This window comes from Rousettus aegyptiacus, unplaced genomic scaffold (assembly GCF_014176215.1).
Source record: "Rousettus aegyptiacus isolate mRouAeg1 unplaced genomic scaffold, mRouAeg1.p scaffold_m13_p_9, whole genome shotgun sequence".
NCBI classification, from domain to species: domain Eukaryota; kingdom Metazoa; phylum Chordata; class Mammalia; order Chiroptera; family Pteropodidae; genus Rousettus; species Rousettus aegyptiacus.
The window spans coordinates 85,281,587-85,302,120 of NW_023416312.1; the positions used below are offsets into that span (position 1 = coordinate 85,281,587).

Genomic DNA, 20,534 nt, shown 5'->3' on the forward strand with positions numbered 1-20,534 from the left:
AAAATTAGGAAAACAATTCCATTTACAATGATATTAAAAAAATTAAATACATAGGAATAAATTTAGTAAGAGAAATACAAAACCTATGCTCTGAATACTACAAAACATTGTTGAAAGAAATTAAAGAACTAAATGCAGCAGCAGGTCCTTGAATAACATTTCATTCAACGCTGTTTTGTTATAATGTTGATGAGATGCCATAGAAACTTAACTCTAGTTTATATTAATTAGCCTATAGTAAAATTGGTTTCATTATTTATCATTTCACTTAAAGTTGCAGACCCTATTAACAACATTAAGTCAGAACTTACTGTAAATGGAAAGCCACTCAATGCTCATGGGCTAGAAAACTTAATATTGTTAAGTTGTCAACACCAAGTTCATCTACAATTTGCAGAAATTGATAAGCTGATCCTAAAGTTAATATGGAAATTTAAAAGGCCCTCAATAGCCAAAATGATCTTTAAAAAGGAGGACAAAGTTGGGGGTCTCACACTTTCTCATTTAAAAACTTACTACATACCTTTAGTAATCAAGATAGCATGGAACTGGCATAAATATATATTAATGGAATAGAACTGAGGGTATAGAAATAAAACTTAAATTTGTAATAAACTGATTTTTGACAAGACCATTCAACGAAGAAAGAATAGTCTTTTCAACGAATGGTGGTAAGATAACTGGATATCCACATGCAGAAGATTGAATTTGAACCCTTAGCTCATAACATATGCACACATTAACTAAAATGGATCAAAGACCTAAATATAAGGACTAAAACTATAAAAATCCTAGAAGACATAAGTGTAAATCTTCCTAATCTTGGATTTGGTGTTGGTTTCTTAGATATAACATGAAAATCACAAATGACAAAAGAAAAAATGAATAAACTGTACATTACTGAAATTAAAAATTTTTGTGCTTCAAAGGATACCATCAAGAAAGTGAAAAAACAACTCAAGAATGGAGAATACCTATGTAAGTCATATATCTGAGCTTCATTTTTCTCATCTGTAAAATGGGGCTTATAATATTTCATAGGTTGTTATAGAGACGAAGACTAATGTCAGCATGGAGAGACAGTAGTGTTATGTTTCTAACTACTAGTACAACTAGTACAACAACTAGTACTACTGTTGCTATCATCATTGTTGTTATTATTATTGCTAGGATAAGATTCACTCCCACATTCATTGTGACTCTCTCTAATATGCAATTCTCTAACATTTGTAAGGCCTACAAAAAGCCAGGCTTGCTCATGAGTATGCAATTTAAAATTTAGAGTTGTGTTGAAGGGATAATGAATAATTCTAAATGTATTATTTTAGCTGGGGCATTGGGCCCAAAAACAGCAAAAGGGGCCTTTAGTCCAGTTGCCTGCTCAGTCTCCCAGAACGAAGATTATACGGGGTTCCAAAACTACCTTCAGGATAAGCTGTCCAAAATAACTGCTGCCCCAGCAAATGATAGCCTAGGATGTACTTAGGCCAGATGGTCTTAGAGCACAAGAATGCAGTGTGGATCAATAATTATAGCTCATAAGTGGAGCACAGAGGAGCGAACCCAGATCTCCCAAGAATGTATAGTGAGTTTCTTGCACACCATGTAGTCTTTAGTCCCTCCTTATGAGGCCCAGGCTTTGGCTCCTAGAAGAAATATGATTTATGGAAAATTATGGGGAATGTATATAAAGAGTGGGAAAAAAGAGAAAATTATTTCAAGGGTTCAGAATAGTCCAACTCAACTAGACCGAGCACTGTATTTTCAACTTTTCCTTATTATCAGTAAGATCTGGGCTCCAATTCTTGCTCTTACTATCCACTGACCTTGGGAAAATTTAACTCTATGAATTCAGTTTTCTCCTTTACAACAGTTATTATTAAAGCCTACCCTACAGGGTTATAAGGAGAATTTAATTAGATGATGAGCTTGAAAGTTATTTGTAAATCAGTCTGCTATTTGGTTGTTGTTATGAACAGAATGGTGCATAGAAGGATTTTGGAAAAGAAAGTGATGTCATGGAAGGCTGGGGCCATCTAGAATGAATTTTGTGAGGAAGGTTGGTCTTGAAGTATTGGGAGGCATTAGTAATGGAAAACAGGGCACCACAAGCAGATGCAATGGTCTGAGCAAAGGTAAAGAGGTGGTAATGAGAATGGCGCATTAAGGCAAAAGATGCACATTTTATAGCTTATTTATAGCTATAAAAACTTTCAGAGGACACTTTGGGATCATTAACTAATCTATGGTCTCATGATGTACGTTCAGGGTTAACAGGCAACCTGGCCTGGGGGTCTGAAAACAGAGGCAGCATAGTCCTATTGCACTTTGACTTCAATGCTGACCTGCAGGCTCAGGCTTCAGGGTATGGGCGTTTGCAACCTCTTTGCTAAGGTGCCTGACTCTTGGTAGTGCTTGCCACTGTGACACTGATATGGCCCAGATAGCAAGAGAGCCAGATGTGAAGCTAAGATGAAAATAAAAACATACCTATTAGTCACTGAAAGAGCATACTCCTTAAAGCAATTGGATTCCTGATTGAAACACTCAAATGGGGGCTGAGAAAGTGCTTTGGAAGGTATGAAGATAATAAACAAATGGAGCAACATTTACACACACATATATACATATTATAGTTATTGAAATAAGAAAAAGTTAGTTGTTGGAAAAAAACAGTACAATTTAATGCAATGTAATCTCTTAAAATTCAATATCCTTCTAACCTTGCCTTTTTAATTTTACAAATGCTAAATGTGTTTTATGATTGAAGATTCATTTGGAAACCATTTAGATCACCATTTGAATACGCTTGTTTTAATTCATATTCTTACTGATGTTTGCCCCTGTGAGTAGAACATATGTCGTGAAGGCAGGATGGATTTCTGCACATCACAGAGGTCCTCTTCCAAGAACGATAAATCCTTTGGTTTCCAAAACATTAAAGATGAACTGATAAACCCTAGCATGGTTGCCTGGTGACCTGATTGACTTTATCTGTATTTATCCAAGTGACTCAGTCATGTGTTTTCAGCTTTCCTTGTCCTAGTGTTCTCCCTCAGTGACCTTGATTTTGTTAGCTCTTCAATATTTTATACCGTTCTGGGTAGTTTCTTTGTCTGCAAAATAGAAATAATAATGGTACCTACCCCACAGTGTTGTTGGGAGGATAAAAATAAAATGCTTCATGAAAAATATCTAAAACAGTGCCTGACACATAGTAAGTGTTCAAAAAAGTGAGCTATTATCATTATGCCAAACCTATTATTACTCCCTTTATGCTCTTCCTTTAAATTACGTTGACATTTGCCCATTTGCCCAAGGTGTAAACTGACCTTGTTCTTGATAACCCTTTCGTCCTCATCTTGTCATATCTAAGCATGTTCTATTGATTCTTCTTAAAGATTTTTTTCTTCATGAAGATTTCTAAAATGCAATTCTGAACATGTCATAATTCTCCCATAATCTGTACTCTCTCACACTCCCCCAACATCCATATACATAAGACATAAAACCTTACACCAGCAAACCAGAGTGCCACCTCCAATTTCATGGTGGTGTTCTCTGCAGTGCTCTCGAGGATTATGATGTCACATGTGGGCCCAATGGCATGGGGTGCTGTGATTGATTATCAATGTCTGCCATGAAAGGTGTGGGGGTTGAGGAATCTGATGACCCATATGTTGTGAATTTATAGACCCTGCTACAGGATCAAAGCCAAGCTCCTTAACGAGGCATATAAGGCTCTCATGATCTGACCCCTAACTAATCTTCCAGCCTCACCTCTTGCCTCTCCCTGCTCTAGCTATACCAAACTGTATATTGTTCGCAGAACCACTGTGTTTCTTCTCACCTCCATGCCTCTTTTCATACTATTCTCCCAGCTTGCAATGCTCTCCCCCTTTCATTGACTCTTACACATTAAGACTCAGCTCAGTTTCTGTCCACTTCTGTCTAGGTTTGAGAGGTTTTTCCTTTGTGTTTCTACAACTCCCTGTGCATATTGCAATCAGTGCTTTAACCTTATTATATTATAATCATCTAGTTAGGTGTCTGTGTCCCTTACCCAGGCATCGCTCCCAATTAGACTGGAGCCTTAATTGGGCAGGTGCTGTGATTATTTGTTTTCGTAGGACCAGGGCCATGCAACAAACACTTATTCAATACTAATTATGTGTCAGGCACCGGGAAATACTTGATCTCAAATTGGTAAATGCTAGAATGGGTATTAACAATGTACTCTGCCTAGGGCAAGGCTTCACTGAGGGGAAAGGTCCACTTGAACTAAGTTTTAAGGGTAGAGAAGAGTAAACCATTATAAGCTAAGGGACCAACATGTGCACAGTATTAACAGCTACCATTTATTGGAATCCACCAAGGTGCAGGCCCTAGACTAAGTGCTTTATGTATATTACAAATATAGGAATTTATAAAGGCCCAGGCAGGCCTTACAGAGCAGAACAGCAAGTTTGGAAATAGTGTGAAATTCAAAGTAGTTGGAGCTAGGATGGGAGAGGCTAGTGGGAGACAAGATTAGAGAATAGATTCCCACTCTCTTTTTCATTCCTTAAGCTGAACCTGATTCTAAATCTCTTTAAGGTTCTAAAAATACTGTTTTAGGTTGAAGTATGACTCGTGTATTCAGGTTTAAAAAGCCATAGAACTAAAATGTACACGATTTCCACAGACATTATTACTGCCAAAAACAAATCCATTAGTTCTTCTCCAACTATCGTTCCCTATGAGGTGGTGTGTGGGGAGAAAGAAAGCTAGATAGAAAAAACTAAACGAAGAGAAAAATTCATGGCTCCATGCTCCAAGAAGCCTGAGTCAGAAAGATATTAGTGTAGAAAGGTGCTATGTCTGAATGTTGGCTTAAGATGATAAGGAACTTAAGAAACCATAGACACAGAATTCCTGGGTTCCTTTTCATCATTGATTTAGTCTTCCAGTACTGTGGTTCAGAAATTTGCAGAAGTAGCGTGCAAACACTCCTATTGCAATTGCTGCCTACTTTTATAGAAAGTCTCCAGTTCCCTGATTTGACCACATTTTGGGAGAATCTCATTCCTTAGTCCTCTAGCAATTGCTGTTGTATGTGAATGTGAGTAATATGTTGCCTCCCTGCACAAATACGAAAGAAAAGTTGAAAAGGAGAGTGGGGAGTGTGTTCCAAATTTAGCTTTTCTTCCAACCTCTGCCCATATGGTTGGTGGTTAAAAAAATGATTACCAGGCCAACGAAATGTAACCTGATATTAGGAGTTCCACTCTAACTCTGTGGAACCAGGGCTAGGACCAGCACATGGTATTCATTTATCTTAAAGCCATCTGATAAAGGGAGATTGAACTCTAAAAGTGGTCCTTGCCTTGGTGCCCCACGAACTAGCCTGCAGGATTTCCCTACAGGTTTGGGATGGGGATATTGAGATTTCCATTGATTAGCTGAGAGATTTCAGTGAGAACCCATCAACCTCAATAGGGAATAAGGGGTTTTGAGAAAAAAAAAAAACAAAGTTTATGGATCTGGTTAACAGTTTCCAAGCTGAAGAAGTTTCCAAGTCTAGGATTCTGAATCCTAGATTTCAGAGTAACTGAAAATGAGGTTTTTTTTTTTCATTTGCCAGTATAACTTTGAAAAAGAATAATTTTCTCTTACTCGTGGTGGAAAGCCACATGTTGATTTAAGCCTAGAGTTTTTAAGGATGAAGGAAGGAAAATAAACCTTCCAAAATACCCCCTCACCTCATGGTAAACCAGTAAATATTTAATAACTGACTCTCAAAAAAAAGCATTTATGTCTGTTTATTTTAAAATTTGCTGGAAAAAGATGTGGAACACACAATTTATAAATAATAAAAATATACTATACTCTTTATTGTAAATTCCATAAGGCAATTGATTCTCATAGAATGTATTTATTGATTTTTGCCAGACTCGCATCTCTAGCCAAAACAAGGGGTGTGATTGATGACCAAGTATAGTTCCTGCAAGAACAATGGTTGATATATTGGTTTACATTAAGAAGCAAGACAAAAATGAAATAACAAAGATGTATGTTAGAACTTCCCCCCTTCATCAATGACAGAGTGACATCTCTACTAAATCAGATAATAGTTTTTGAATACTGGAAGAATTGTTCCTCAATGTTTTGTGCTATTCACAATATAATGGCTACAGAAACAACACAATTTAAAGTTTAATCTGCACTATTAATATTTTTTTTTCCAGCAACAAAACAATAAATCAAGCCCTGATTTGAGATTTTGCTTGTTTCTGTGGTGTAAGTATTTCCACCATGGTCAATTTTGAGCTACCAATATGACGACACTACACACAGAGTTGGGAAGTGTATCTAGTAATTTCACCGCACAAATAGATACAAATAACCTCAAGAGCACAGATAATAGTAAACGCAATATTAGGAGGTGATGTGTTTTGAATATGTTATCTTTGTTTTTAACAGAATGTATTTAATTGTAAATCTATGGAATTTAATTTTTAATAATGCCTGTTTAACAGCTGACTCATTAAAATTCTGAAATTTAACAGTTGACTTTTGTGAGCCAGTGCAAGCCAGTGCCAGTACATCACTGCCCTCACCCCCATTTAGACTGCTGCTTTTGAGTCTATTATACCATTGGGTCCAAAGGTAAGGAGGGATAAAGGCAGAGACACAGAGAGCATGCTACTCCTCTCTACTCAAAGTAGGGTGTGTTGCTCTACTATTTATTACCAGTCTGCAAGGAGAGGAGTACAGAAATTATGAGTAAGCTCTTAGAAATTTTTATAGCAACCTGACAGATTTTTAGGTGTGTTGGGTCTCATAATGAAAAATTGTGGCTTGTATGTCATAAGCCTTTTTGTCATTTTCTTTCTGTAGTAACTGATTTTTATCATATTTTACAAAAGAATTGGTCTATGACAGATTTGGGAGGAACAAACCCTTTCTCCCCAGGTCCTTCACCACAGATAACTTGAGATGCAATGGTCTATTCTGTGAGGTCAGGGTCAGAGGGAAGAGAGTGATACAGCACATGAATGTAGACTGGACAACCTTGACATTGATAATTCAGCCATTAGGACTAACCATTTGTAGCTGGAGGAAGGACTGTATGAGTTTGCTTTTCTAATACAGTGGTAGGAAGGACACAAGCCTGGAAATAATTTGGGAGAAATGAGAATTTTATTCTCAAAATAGTAAAACAAATCTAGAGGCCATGAGTGACAGATAAAATGTTGAAAGAACTGCTCCCTGGAAAAGTCTCTGCCATTCCTAAGGATCCGTTTGCTTAGGAAAATAGTTTCAGAAAATCATAATTGGTGACATGTGCTCAAATTCAACTAGAGAGAGTCTCTTTTCCTCTCCTCCTTCCTTCCCCCAGCCTGAAAAATTCCTTGTTGGTTTGCTGCAACATCTTGGTTTTTTTCTCTACTTACATGTTTACATCATAAAACCATAGTATCTCAGTGCTACTTAGGACCACAAAAGTCAGGAGCCCATGATATAGGTATTTATCCCTTCTATGATACCCCATTCCACTCCCACCTATCCAGTCTTTCTGAATATATGGTTATTTAATCTCTAGTCAAATACCTCCAGAGTTAGGAAGCTGATTGTTTCCTAGAGCAATTCTTTCCATTGAGGAATAGCTCAAATGGTTAGAAGTATATTTTGATAGTCAAAATATATTTCTTTGTAAATTCCATACAGTTTCCAGATCAACCTTCATCTTTCATATTCAAAACCTCTAAATACTGGAAGACAATATTCATATCTCCCTAATTCTTCTCTTGTATAGACTAAATAGTGCTACTTCCTTTCACTATCCTTCCACTGACCCTGTTTGGAGATTCTTCACCATTCTGCTCACTCTCCTCAAGATGTACTCTTGGCTGTAGACATGCACTGTTTCACACAGTGTGCCCCCTTCACGGAAGCCTCTACTCTTGTATTGACTAGAACAGGGATCTCATATGTCTTTGCTGACAATTTCAACTGTGAGCAATTGAAAGAAACTTTGAGGCTGATTAAAAAAGCAGTGAGGGTGAAACTTACTAAACAGGAGGCAAAGGAAACAAATGTTGAAAAGTAAACATTGCACATGAGTAACTGAGATATTTACTGAACATCTACTAAATGACAATTATGGGGCAAGGCCAGGGAGGGAAGCAGAGGTTTGTGGCTGAGACGATAAGAGTATATATATAAAATGATGAAGATGACCTTTCTACCCTCTGAAGAGCTCATAGTTAGTTAAGGAACTTTGACTTTGCTTTACTCTGAAACCCATCCTGTAGGTGCTAATGAGACTAATGAGATTACCTCCTGCTCTGACGTAGACAGTTCTCAGACACCAGAATTTGTAGTGTAGCCTCTATTCCACTTTTATTTATTCTGTAATTATATTACTACTGAAGTCCATCAATGAGCTACAAATGAAGAGATTCTGACTGCATTGATGCTCCCGTTCTCACCTTAAAGGTTTATTTACCATCACCCATAACCATTAGAATTGTAAAAAAAAAAACAAAAACAAGATCAAAAGGCAGTTTTTATTTACTTATTTGATTTTATTTTTAGGTGAGGCAACCCTTGGTTGACCTCACAGATTGCAAGAACCTTGTCATCTTACAATCCCTCATTTTTAAATTTTTTTTATGCCTACAGCACCTGGTCTTCCTAGGTGGTCTCCCATCCAAGTACTAACTAGGCCCAACCCTGCTTAGCTTCCAAGATCAGATGAGATCATGCTTGTTCAGAGTGGCATGGCAGTAGACCAAAAGGTAGTTTTTTAAAATCAGTAAGTATATAAGGCAATGTTAAGAACCATACGTACCATGGATCATTTTGTCAGATCATTAAACATCTCTCCTAGCCAGGTATGTATGTAGGCAGGCTCTAATACAGGTTCAAAAAGACTAACCAAACAAAAGCTTGCCAGTAACTTCATTCCCACCAAAGCAAGTTGGAAATATCTTTGGACTGACATAAGCAAATAAGGGGGAAAAAAAGATAATAGCTGCCCCTTTGTTCTTTTTGCCATAACAAAAGTTAAAGGACAGCAATGTCTGGATTGGAAAGAGAGACTTGTTAACATATGTGTGCCCATCTGTACATGTGTGTCTATAGTTTTTGGGGCCTTGAGGAAGGTCTCTAATTGCAGGGCATCCAATAGCTCCAGTGAGCAGGACCTCATTCTGGCTTCATATGTGATTTCCACCCACAGCCAGTAGGACTATCCACGCGTCACTTTCAGCTTCTGGCTCACTCTAGAAGCTCATGATTCCTTGTTACACTGGGCTCCTCTGATTCAGCTCCCTAAAGAGACCATTGTTCATCAAGGGAACTTAGGGCCACTGCAGAGGTTTAATTAGATACCACACTTTTCTCTCTTTCTAATATGATAGTTCTTATAGGGAAGTACTTCCAATCTGATGGCATTCAAGCCCACTTTCTCAAATCCCTTGGAGATGTTATCCTACAGGGACTGCTTCACTTCTATTTGGTGGCTCAGCCAGAGGCTTTGAGTTTGCCACCTCCCTGCTGCATCCTCCTCTACTTTTCCATTAGCAGAGTATTGAATCTCACCCTCCAATTCCTTTCTATCCATGCTAGATTACCAAAATTTAGTTGAGGCTTTCACTGAAGAGGCCAACATGGCTTCATCCAGAGAAAATCAATCACACCATTTAGCCACATTCATACATTCAACAGTTTCTTTTTAACCTGAAAGCTAATTATAAAATTTAATACAATAGCCATAAATCACTCACACTATTTCTAACACTCCCTTAATTCTTAGAGTTATATGTAAGGCCCACTAGCAAGCATAAGTATTTATAGCATTACCCCTGATAAAAGTCTGAGTCTAATGGCTCAGACAGGAAGCATCACAGGACAGACCTAGAAAAGCAAACCCTAGACTATCTCCTCCCAACTAATAAGAAATAAACTGCCTAAAGCATCCTAAGTTATAGTAACTTTATAGAAACTTTTTACCTTTCCTTACTTTCATCTATCACCAGCTTACCTATAGTAATTCCCTAGTCAACACCTTTAAGGCATGGGGAAGGCCCTGTTCTGGGCACACTCCTTCAATCTGCAGGCAATATCACTGTAAAAGTTTGCATCTAAATATCTCTATGTGGCCATGGAAACTATACAAAACTCTGGGGTGAGATGGGATTGTCTATCTTCTCAATCTATTAGCAAGAGCCACCTGGTCTGTATCTGGGTGAAAAGTGCTATTACAGAAAGCTTTGCTTCCTTTAGTTTCTCTATGACATTTGATCTTTAACAGAAAAGATCAAGGCACAAAAGCAGACTGCTTATAGCTATGAGCAAAATAGAATGGAAAGAATCAGGGGCCCTTTCTTGGCCCTCCCCAACTCATTGTCTACCCCTACCCCCAATGCCCCCTAACACCAAAGCAAACAAAATATAACTAGCTGTGATTCTTTCAAGATGTAGGTGACTACTACTGTTATGACTGTGGTTATTTGCACAAGTTGGTAGGCATATTTGTCATTTTTAAAATACCTTCTCAGTGGGCTAAAACAAGTTAATGAATAACTGAAAATGTCACCTTGGGGATGGAGAAGAGGGAGTACATTATTATAAAAATTGTTGGTCTGAACATTGGGGACTTCATTTATAATTTTAGCTACAGGCTTTTGGAGACTAAAACTAACTTATAACCCAATGGTACTAAACAATATTAATAATATTACCCTAAATGGGTAACTGCTTTATAGTTTAGAAAGTACTTTTGTATCCAGTATCGCATGTATTTCATTCAACAACTTACGAAGCGAACAAGTCAGGAAATATTGTATGATTATTTTTGCTCATGAGGAATAGGAGGCTCAGAGGAGCTTAGTGACTTTTTCCAAGGCCATAATACTGGGAAGCGCCAGAGACAGAACCTTCTCTTTACATCTAAAGCTATAGCAGCCTAAGGGTTGGAGGGTATCTTGTTTACCCATCAGATGGGATTTACTCTCAGTGTGGATGACAGGGGGTCCCTTACACTGAGGTCACATGTTTAATGGACTGCTATCCCAAGAAAAAAGGCTGGAGGGAGTTACTACAAAATCTTGCCTGAGAAGAGTGTATTATTTGGTGGGGAGCAATTTGTAATGTAAGTGCCAAAGATCTGACTGGTGGGTTTTCAAAGAGTGCACAGGAAGTAAAATTGGGTTTTTCAAACTATAGAATACATTTTGGGAAAACTTCCACAATCTATTCCTGGACTTGTTACCAACACAGCAGTATAAATAGATTTATTACTGCATCCACATGTATTTTGAGCTCTAAACAGAACTCAATAACTTTTCCTTTAAAAAAAACCCAGGACATTTCATTCCCTTACAAACTTCCTACTCATTCTTCAACAGACAGTATAATTTGTTCTAGAGCATGAAAAGTTTGCAATGACACCCATAATAAAAAGCCAAACATAAAGTTCCTTTTTTGGTTTTACTCTTTTGATCAAACCAACCCATTAGTAAATTTATGAATACCTGTGACTACTAGCCCATATTTATGAAGTTCTGACTTGATAATTTAGAAGAAAAGTAAAACCATTGACGTGTCCTTGACCTTTCCTATGTGTACAGGTTTATTAGGCGTAGAAATATTAGGTTACATTTGATCCACTAAAGAGAGAATAAAAATCATTGGCTTAAAAATATTTCCTAATTGCTGGGTTTTTTTTTTTTTGAGTCATTGTTCTTTTGCCTTCAGATTGTAAAGTAACCGTAGGGAGGGAATAATGGGTGCAGAGACTCATGGGCCTCACAGTTATAAAGTCTTAATGTTTTCATTCCAGTATTGCTAGAAAGAGGTGATTGTATGTGTGTGTGTGTGTGTGGGGGGGGGGCAAACAGCTGCTTTCCCTCACAACACCCGGAGATGACAGAGATGAAAGGTAAAAGGGACCTTCCTAGGCTTGGATTTCACCTTCACCCCCACTCCCAGCCAAAGAACAAGTGGGAAATTTTCTATTTTCAGTCTCTATACTGACATGGAGAAACAGTTTCTAGAGGGCAAACATTTCCACAAGAAACATTTGTTTGATATGGGCAAGAAACAGCCATTCAGTTGTAATACCAGTTCAAGTGCTAAGCTGAAACCTGTTTCATGAAGTCTCCTGCTCAGCCCACCACCAATCAGTGGAAGCCTTCTCACTCCCATGTAGCAACAAGGAATATTTCTATCTTCTACAGTCTGTTTCCACTTTTCTCATCCAAAGAAATAGGCTTTCACAGTATCCATGATCACTCTGCCCTGTCTTTGGCCCAGCTTGAGCCAACATTATCTTTTTTTTATAACTTGTGGTTATAAAGTTAGGCTCACCAGATTGTTCTGGCTGTATACAAAGAATAGTGCAAGCTGGAGCAAGAACAGATCTGGGGAGAACAAGCAGTGAGAGAGAATGGTAATGAAGATGTCTTTAAGATAGGTGTTTCTTGCTGAGAGTTGATTTGTGAGTGTTTGTTTCAATTGTGTTTCTAAAAGTAAGTGTGTGTGCACATGCGTACTTGTATTTTTGTGTTTCTGTGTGGGTGAGAGTGGGTATTTGGTGGAGCAGCAACAGATGCTTAAGATGCGTAGATATCATGTCTTGGCCAGGGACACCTGGCCAGAGCTTGCAAAGCTGCTCATGGATCAGCCACAGCCAAACAGCTCACAATAAGAGCCAATAACTAGGAATAATGCTAAAGGTACCCTGGCAACAAGATAGCCAACTTATTGCAACAAATTCATCATGGATGATGTCTTTGGAAGAGTCTGAAATAGTGTTCAGTGCAAAAACATCTTATAACTCATGGACTAAATTCAATATCTCTAGAAAATAAATGCTGAAAAAGGGATGTGTAAAAGCCAAAAAGCTTCCAGAGAGTTTGTAATAACAATAATAGTCTACTGGTTGTAAATATTGGAGGTTGCAAATCACCTTCATGCTAATTATTACATTTGGTTTTCATAATAACTCATTGAGGTAGGCAAGGATGATTCCCCCATTTTATAGATGGAGAAACTGAGGCTCAGAGCAGTTATATAACTTGCTCAAGTTCTCACTGTTAGTAAATGTGCTAGGACTGGAACACAAGTATCCTAATCTATCGCATGGATGACTTGGTCTTGAATCTCTTATATACTTTCTAGAATACTTAGCTCACTGTGGGGGTGGTTCAGTGGCTTCTTAGATGTTTGAAGGATCAAGCCTAAAAGTTAAAAGTGCTCAGTTAGAAGACGGTCAGGGCTGTGAACAGATCACCTCAGGATCTTGCTAATATGACCTTCTGAGTCAATAGGTCTGGGATGGCACCTAAGATGCTGTATGTCTAACAAACTCCCAGAAGGTAGAGATGCTGATGGTCCATGGACCTCACCTAGAGAAACAGAGGTATAGGGAGTATTGCTGAATGTTTGTTACCTGGTTTTAATTGCCTTTCATGGGTCTTAAACAAACAAAAACAAGGCAATTTAAATCTACACCTGCATACTCTTTAGGCTCCCATAAGTCAGCAGCAGCAGCAGAACAGACCAGTAGCTTTATCAGTAGATACATTTTGAGTGCTTCCAGGTGCAGGTACTGTGCAAAATGCTTTGCATGATTATTTTATTTAATCACCACAACCCTGTGAAACCAGCTACGAGAGATGGAGTAACCTACCAAAAGAGAAATACAGTAGCTTTTGTACTAAAATATAAAAGGAACAGGTTAAGCCATACCTGTGGGTAAGACATTATGTCAAGGTCATCTCATCAACAATAAAATTCAATAATCAGAAAGAAGGGGCAGACACTAAGAATTCTGTGTTCAATTTAGAAATAACAATTACGGAAAAATAAAGCACTTTGGACACTTTGGGATGAAGAGTTTTAAAAGTGAACATAGCCTAGAAAGCATGGAAATGTTCAAAACTTATTAGCAACCTGGTGTACAGTTTGCTAAGGATTAGGTGCAGTTAGCCCTTGGTAAGAAGCCTGGCTTGCCAGGTTGGAAAAGTCAAAGGAACGAGAGTAGGGAAAATGAGATTTTTCAAAGTGGAAATAGCTCGAGAAGAAAACAGGAAACCTGCAAGTTAGAAAAAATACTCAAAAGATGTACCCAGAAGACTCAAATAGGTACCTTGCCAGGGACTAAAGCAAAATAAATGAACACAATTACACACTGATGGCACTAGAAAGGCCTGCAATAATTGTCTGGGCATTCTATTATTTTACAAATGGAGAAACTGATTTCTAAAAAGAGGAAGGGGCTTGCCCTAGGACACATGATAGTTAGAAGTAAAGCCAGGAATAGAAACTAGGCATCCTGCACCTGCACTTCACCCAGTGTAGCAAAAAAAAAAAAGGAAGAAATGAGCCAGGAAGCCAGCCAGTAGAACCATTTGCTGGTTATGGAGAAAAGGGAGATAGAAGAAGGTTGGAACATACTCCGAACCTTGTTTCTCATTTCCAGATTGTCTTCTGGATAAAGAAATTTGGGAGTTCTAAATGAGATGATGGTAACGAACTGTGCTCCAAATCTGGTTGACTAAATGGATTTGATGAATCACCAGGATCAGATTGCATCTACCCAGATTTTGGGTAAAACTGTGTAAGAGCTGACCAAAGTATATAGCATATTGTCCCAAGTAGCTAGTGTGTCATAAGCCTGGCAGATTGCCAGTGAGTCTCCTATCCATGAGAAGCTTTTCAAAAGGAACCCAAGGAACTCCAGGCTGCTGGGATCACTGAACATGTTAGGCAAGTGTAACTTATTGGAGTAAGGCATCATTTTTTCTGTAAATTAAATTAGCCACCATTTGTGTCATGTTTTACAGTTTACAAAGCACTTAGGTTTAATCATGCCTAACTAATTGACTAGAATTCTTTGAAAGGATAAATGCATATGGACGAAGGGAAACACCAGTGGATGTAATGTATTTAGATTTTGAAAAGGCCCTTGACAAGGTCCCATACCAAACACTGTCAAAAATGTTAAGTTACCATGCAATTGTGGTGTAGTGTTTTGAAATGGATAGGGAAGTGGCTTATAGGCAAGAAAGCAAGAGGAGGGATAAGCAGGGACTTTTTTGGATAAGTATGAACAGTAGTATGTCCTAGGGATTAGTGCTGGGATCAGTTCATATTTTGGTGAATCATCTGAACAACTTAAGATGACTGAGAACTTTTCTGGATAGCAAAATGCAAAGCAGATTTCAGTCTTTTTAAGTTGTATTGATGAGCAGAGAAAAAAGAATCAGAGTAGAGTTATTCAAAGAGTAGCCTTTGAAATCTCACTGCCCGGCTCTGAATTCTGGCTCTGCCCTTAATAACTACATAACCTTAAGCAAATTATTCTACTTCTTCTAGCAGAATTTTCTCATCTGTAAAATAGGAATCAAAATAACTCCCAGTTCATGGAGGGGTTATGAAAATGATATGTGACAATGCATGTAAAATTCTGGCACAGTGCTTGGAGCATGGTAAGTATCCAATAAACATTAGCTCCTGTTATTTTACTTATTAAATTTATTCAATCTTCTTACAGGATGCCAGGCTCTGAGTGATCATGTATGCCCTAGGAATAGAACTTGGGAGCCATTGCAGACTATTTCTTGAAAGCCTTGGCAGAATTTGCTTTAGTAATTCAGAGGATGAAAATAACTATAGACTGAGATGGTAGCAAAAGATTTCATGGAAGGAGCACCATGTACATGTTAGATACTGGGCTAGATGCTTCACGAGTTTTCCTCCTTTAACCCTGCAATACTCCTATCAAGTGGGGTAATGATCCCCATTTGATGGATGATGAAGTGGAGAAATAGGAGGCTAAGAAATGTGTCCTAAGTCATGCTAGCTCATAAGGAATAGAGCCAGAAATTAAATATAAGTTGTTCTACCCCACAAACCTATTTTTTTTTCACTGCATCATACTTGAAATGCACTGAGGGATGGGTACAATTTAAGAAGGAATAAAAGAGGAATATCTATATAGAAATAAAAGTGGGTAATGATATAAAGACAGAAACAAGAACAGTATGTCTTTGGGGCTCACGGGGCATGAGTACGGTTATTTCTGCCAATGAGGATGGTCCTGTGGGCTAGTGTGGTGGGAAATGAAGACAGAAGGGTAGTTTAGGCTAGACCAACATTTATTCAATATTCTTCTTATAGGATGAGGAGTCTGAGCCATATCCTCCAGGCAACAGAGAAAGGATGAAGGTAGCTTAGCTAGGGAGAAATAGAAGATACTTTAGAAAGATTAACCTGGCAGTGGTGCAAGATGAATTTGGTAGAACCTTCTGCCTGGGGTTTATGATTCGTTGTTCTCTAATCTGCTACTCTAAGGCTCTCAATACTCTTGCTTTAGCCTAGAAGCCTGGAGAACACTTAAGATGTAATTGAAATAGCATATGAAGGACGGTGGAAGGGGTGAATAAAAAGGAAGCAGTGACAGAAGCAGAAAAAAATCCAAATAATATACAGGGATTTGGGCCCTAAGAATATATGAAGGGCAAGGGAGAAGAAAGAGTCACAGATTGCTTCAGTTTTAAGTCTCAGTGACCAGGAAAGTGTTAGTGGCATTAAAAAAAAAAGATATTAAGGGAGTAGTTGGTTTGAGATAGTCTGTTGATGTTTGATTTTTGACACATTGAATTGGGGGTAACGGTGGGAAAGCCAGATAAAAATGACTAGTAAGAAGCTGGAGATGGGGAATGGTAGCTCAGCAGAGCAGTTAAGACCAATGGTAATGAATTTATGAGTTGTCCCCACAGCGGTATAATAGATTTCGAGTTCTTCAATTTAGATAAATCTCACTTCTTCTCTGAGCCCCGGTTTTCTTATCTTTAAAATGGAAACAAGAACATCTATCCATAGGAAAGTATTCTATAACCTGGGAAAATCAATAAAATATGAGGGGATTTTTTTATTACTGTTGTTTTGACTTCTTGATCTCGACAACTCTATTTTTTCTCTATTGTTGGTTTTACGTAGCTCTGCAGTTATGTGTCATTGCCTATCTATGTTAGACTACTTGTAAGAAAACAAAACAAGTATGTTGTTCTAAGACAAGGTCAGCTAATGTCTCTTCCTTAGAAAAGTTACCCCATCATTGGTTTTCACTAGACTCCCAAGACTGCATTTCTTTTTATAACTGAAAAGAACCAAGGATATTGCCAATGGGAGACAGCCGACTGATTATGTCAGTTCATTTTAGACAATGGAAAACAGGAAGTTACCCTCTTAATCTACCCAGGTCCAGAGATTTTAAAAAAAGGCTGCCTGAAAATTCTATTTTTCTGGAATATAGTCTTTCCTTTAAGAGTTGGTGGCATTGTGTGTTGCAGGGATTTTACTGTGTGCTGTAGTGATTTTAAGGGAGGTATAGAGAGCAGATTCAATTGTTTTTTATTCCCAAGCATCAGCATTTTAGTTCAGATTTGAGCTGGCACTAATCAGTTACCTGCAAGAAAGCGGAGCTGATTCTTCACTTTCATCATTCCATCACCAGAGCCTCCTATGCATTCATCTTCATCGTCGCCACAGTCTCCACTTTCAAGCCCTTCCTCATCAAGGTTTTTATCCAGAACTCTACCTTTGGGCACAGACATGGTTCTCAGGAGCTGAAAAATAAACAACAACCACCAGGAATGCAGCAGCCTTCATATTTTGCATGGAGGTCTAAAACAGTGTGTTACTAACAGGAGACATTAAAAATATTGAATGAGTTACACAGAAGCTTTTAAAAATCATTTTCAAATTTAAATAAGCATGAACTGTTTATATTTTTTACAGTTTAATACATTTCCATAGCATTTTACATGATTCTCTACTCCTTTACTACACTTACATCATGAAGTAGCCAAAGTGTGTATTGCATCAGACCTTTCCATACCATGGGATTTAAGTTCCTAAAGAAACTCCATGGTAGGAGAACTCATTGATGAGAAATTTAGGACATGATACAGGCAAAGCATATTTATAGGCAGAGAGGACACAGAGATCAGAAAAACTCCCTATGGAAGCTCCCTATAACTACTAAATTAAAACAACAAATGTTTCCCACCAAAAGAAGAGAATAGCAGTGAATTTTAGATACATTTTAAATGATACTTTAACACAAGTGGTCTCTGTGGGAAGTTCTCAGACTTCATTTTACTTTCCCTCACCATTTCTCTCCAAGGTTGTATTTCAATATTCTCTATTTTTGCTCTAGCTTCTGCCCCACCACCCATTTTTACTCCTAAATCTCAGTTGCACTACCTATTTTTAAATAATGTCAAATGAAAGATGCTGTATATACTAAAACTGAGATTTTTTTATTGTGGAAGAGGTAGCTAGAACAAAAATGCTGCATACACAGTGGTTTCCACTGTCTGTGTTGTCACTGCAAAATATAACTTTATGTTTTCTAGTTATGGTTTAGCTGCTACACTAAGATCAATTTGGAGCAGACTACATACTATGGAGAAAAGTGACCCTGTAGTTTTTTTAACTGAAGAAAGAAAAGTCCAAAATAGTTCTTTCCTGGCCAACAACGTTTAAGGGCATCAGAGAAATCAACACACCTACCATCTGCCATTCCAGCACCATATCTACCCTGCTGCTCTAATGCATTCCCTCTCTAACCCTCCTCTGTCCTCTACCATTTGTCCTATATATCTAAATGTTAATATAAACACAGAGGCTAGGATAAACTAGTCCAGTGGCTCTCAAAACTTTTGGTATCAGGAACCCTTTATATGCTTATTAGAAATCTCAGAGAAGTTTTGTTTGTACAAGTTATATCTATCGGCAATTATAACTGAAAAAATAAAAATATTTAATAGCTAATTTAAACATAACAATAATAAAACCATGATGTTAACATAACACTTTTAACCAAACATAAATGTATTTTCCTTGACATAAAACAGTTGGAAGGGTGGGATTCTTTTACATTTTTTCAAATCTTTAATGTCCAGCTTAATATGATAGCTGGATTACCATATCTACTTCTCCATTCAATCTGTTGTAACATGTTGCTTTGATTGAAAGATTTGCAAAAAATTCAGCCTCTCACAGACATGTCATAAGAAAAGAGAATTATTTTAGTGGACTTTTCACATAATTGTGGATATTTTTCAATGATACTACATAAAAGCTCAAAAAGTGGGAAAGGTTAGTAGCAATGTGTTATATGAAACCATATAAAAAAAACTTCATGTTCTCTTACATTAAATCCATTGTTATGTTTTGAACTTTTAATAGGCCTTTTACCTATTTTGTATCATCACACATGGGTCATCTGGAAAATACTTCTCCACTGAGCTATGGGTATCTTCCAAATGTTAACAACTTTCATTATATGATATCAAAAAAAAAAAAACATTGAAAAGGGTCAAGATAGCAGGCTAGGTAAAAGCAGGGTTCACTTCCTCCCAAGACCGCATTAAAATTACAACCAGATTATAAAACAATCAATGTGGAAAACCACCTGAAGTCTAGCTGATCATAGCACATACATCTGAAGGTATAAAGAAAAAGCCACACTGAGACCGGTAGGGAGGGCCGAGATGCAAAGTGGGCTAGTCCCGTACCCATGTGTGGTGGTTGAGCACTAGGAGGGAGTGCAGCTGCAGAGGCCACCCTGAAGGAACCAGAGGCCCCAGCCACACTCAGGGGCTCCCCAGCCCAGGGTTCTAGTCCCAAGAAGAGGAGTTCCCAAAAAATCTGACTGTAAAAATCAGTGGAGATTCCAGCCATCTGGGTGAAATGGAAGGAATATGAAAACCCAGATGTTCCTTTTAAAGGGCCTGCATACAGATTCACTTGTTTGCAGACACTGATCCTGGGGACTGGTAGAGGGTCAGCAGCTCAAGAGGTAGAAGAGGCACATGAGGAAAGACTGAGTTGTGTGGTGCTGGGGCAAGGGCTGGAGCTACCATTGTTCCTTTGTTGCCCCCCACTCCAGGGCAGTCTACAGAGGGTGTCATCTTGCCTGTGTTGAGCCCTCCCCCTGCATAGCCAATTCTAAAGCTGCACTGGCCTGGTGAGATAGGGCCACTCCACCGTGTGTCTCCCTGGGACCCCACCTCACCCAACCCACAGAGCCCATTGCTGAGCCTCCACATGCACCCTGCACCTTCCCAGGGCTGCGCATTTGTTGCAAGCAATGACCTCGGCTTGTGCAGCCTGTACATTTCAGGGGAGACATTTGGTGGCAGATCACTGTTTCTAGCATGAGCTGCAGTGTCTCTTGGAAGGATCGCAGTGGTCTATGAACCCGATGCAAGTGGCAGCTGGCCTCACTGTGATCTGTATCTTTTGTGGGAGCCCATGGACTCAGAGGTGGTAGTTATTCTGACGTTATATTGGCCTGACGGGATCGGCTCACTCCACCCTGTGTCTCCCTGAGATCTCGCACCACCCAACCCACAAATTACCCACAGCAAACAACAGCTCTCAGCTCATGTGGCCCACACACGGCTGTACATCTCAAGAGAGACTTTTGGTGGTGGGCCACAAATGCTTCCCTGAGCTACAATATTTCT

At 38.5% G+C, this 20,534-nt stretch overlaps 1 protein-coding gene and 1 pseudogene across 1 annotated transcript in view; both read right to left on the reverse strand.

Annotated features, from left to right (window-relative positions):
- The window catches only part of GPC3 (glypican 3), a 409,732-nt gene that overhangs the window by 37,549 nt on the left and 351,649 nt on the right, over positions 1–20,534 (reverse strand). Inside the window, exon 7 of the mRNA XM_036227265.1 lies at positions 17,465–17,624. Within this exon, the coding sequence (XP_036083158.1) occupies positions 17,465–17,624 (160 nt within the window). The remainder of the gene's footprint in view (positions 1–17,464; positions 17,625–20,534) is intronic.
- On the reverse strand, positions 8,659–8,777 carry LOC118608264 (annotated as a pseudogene).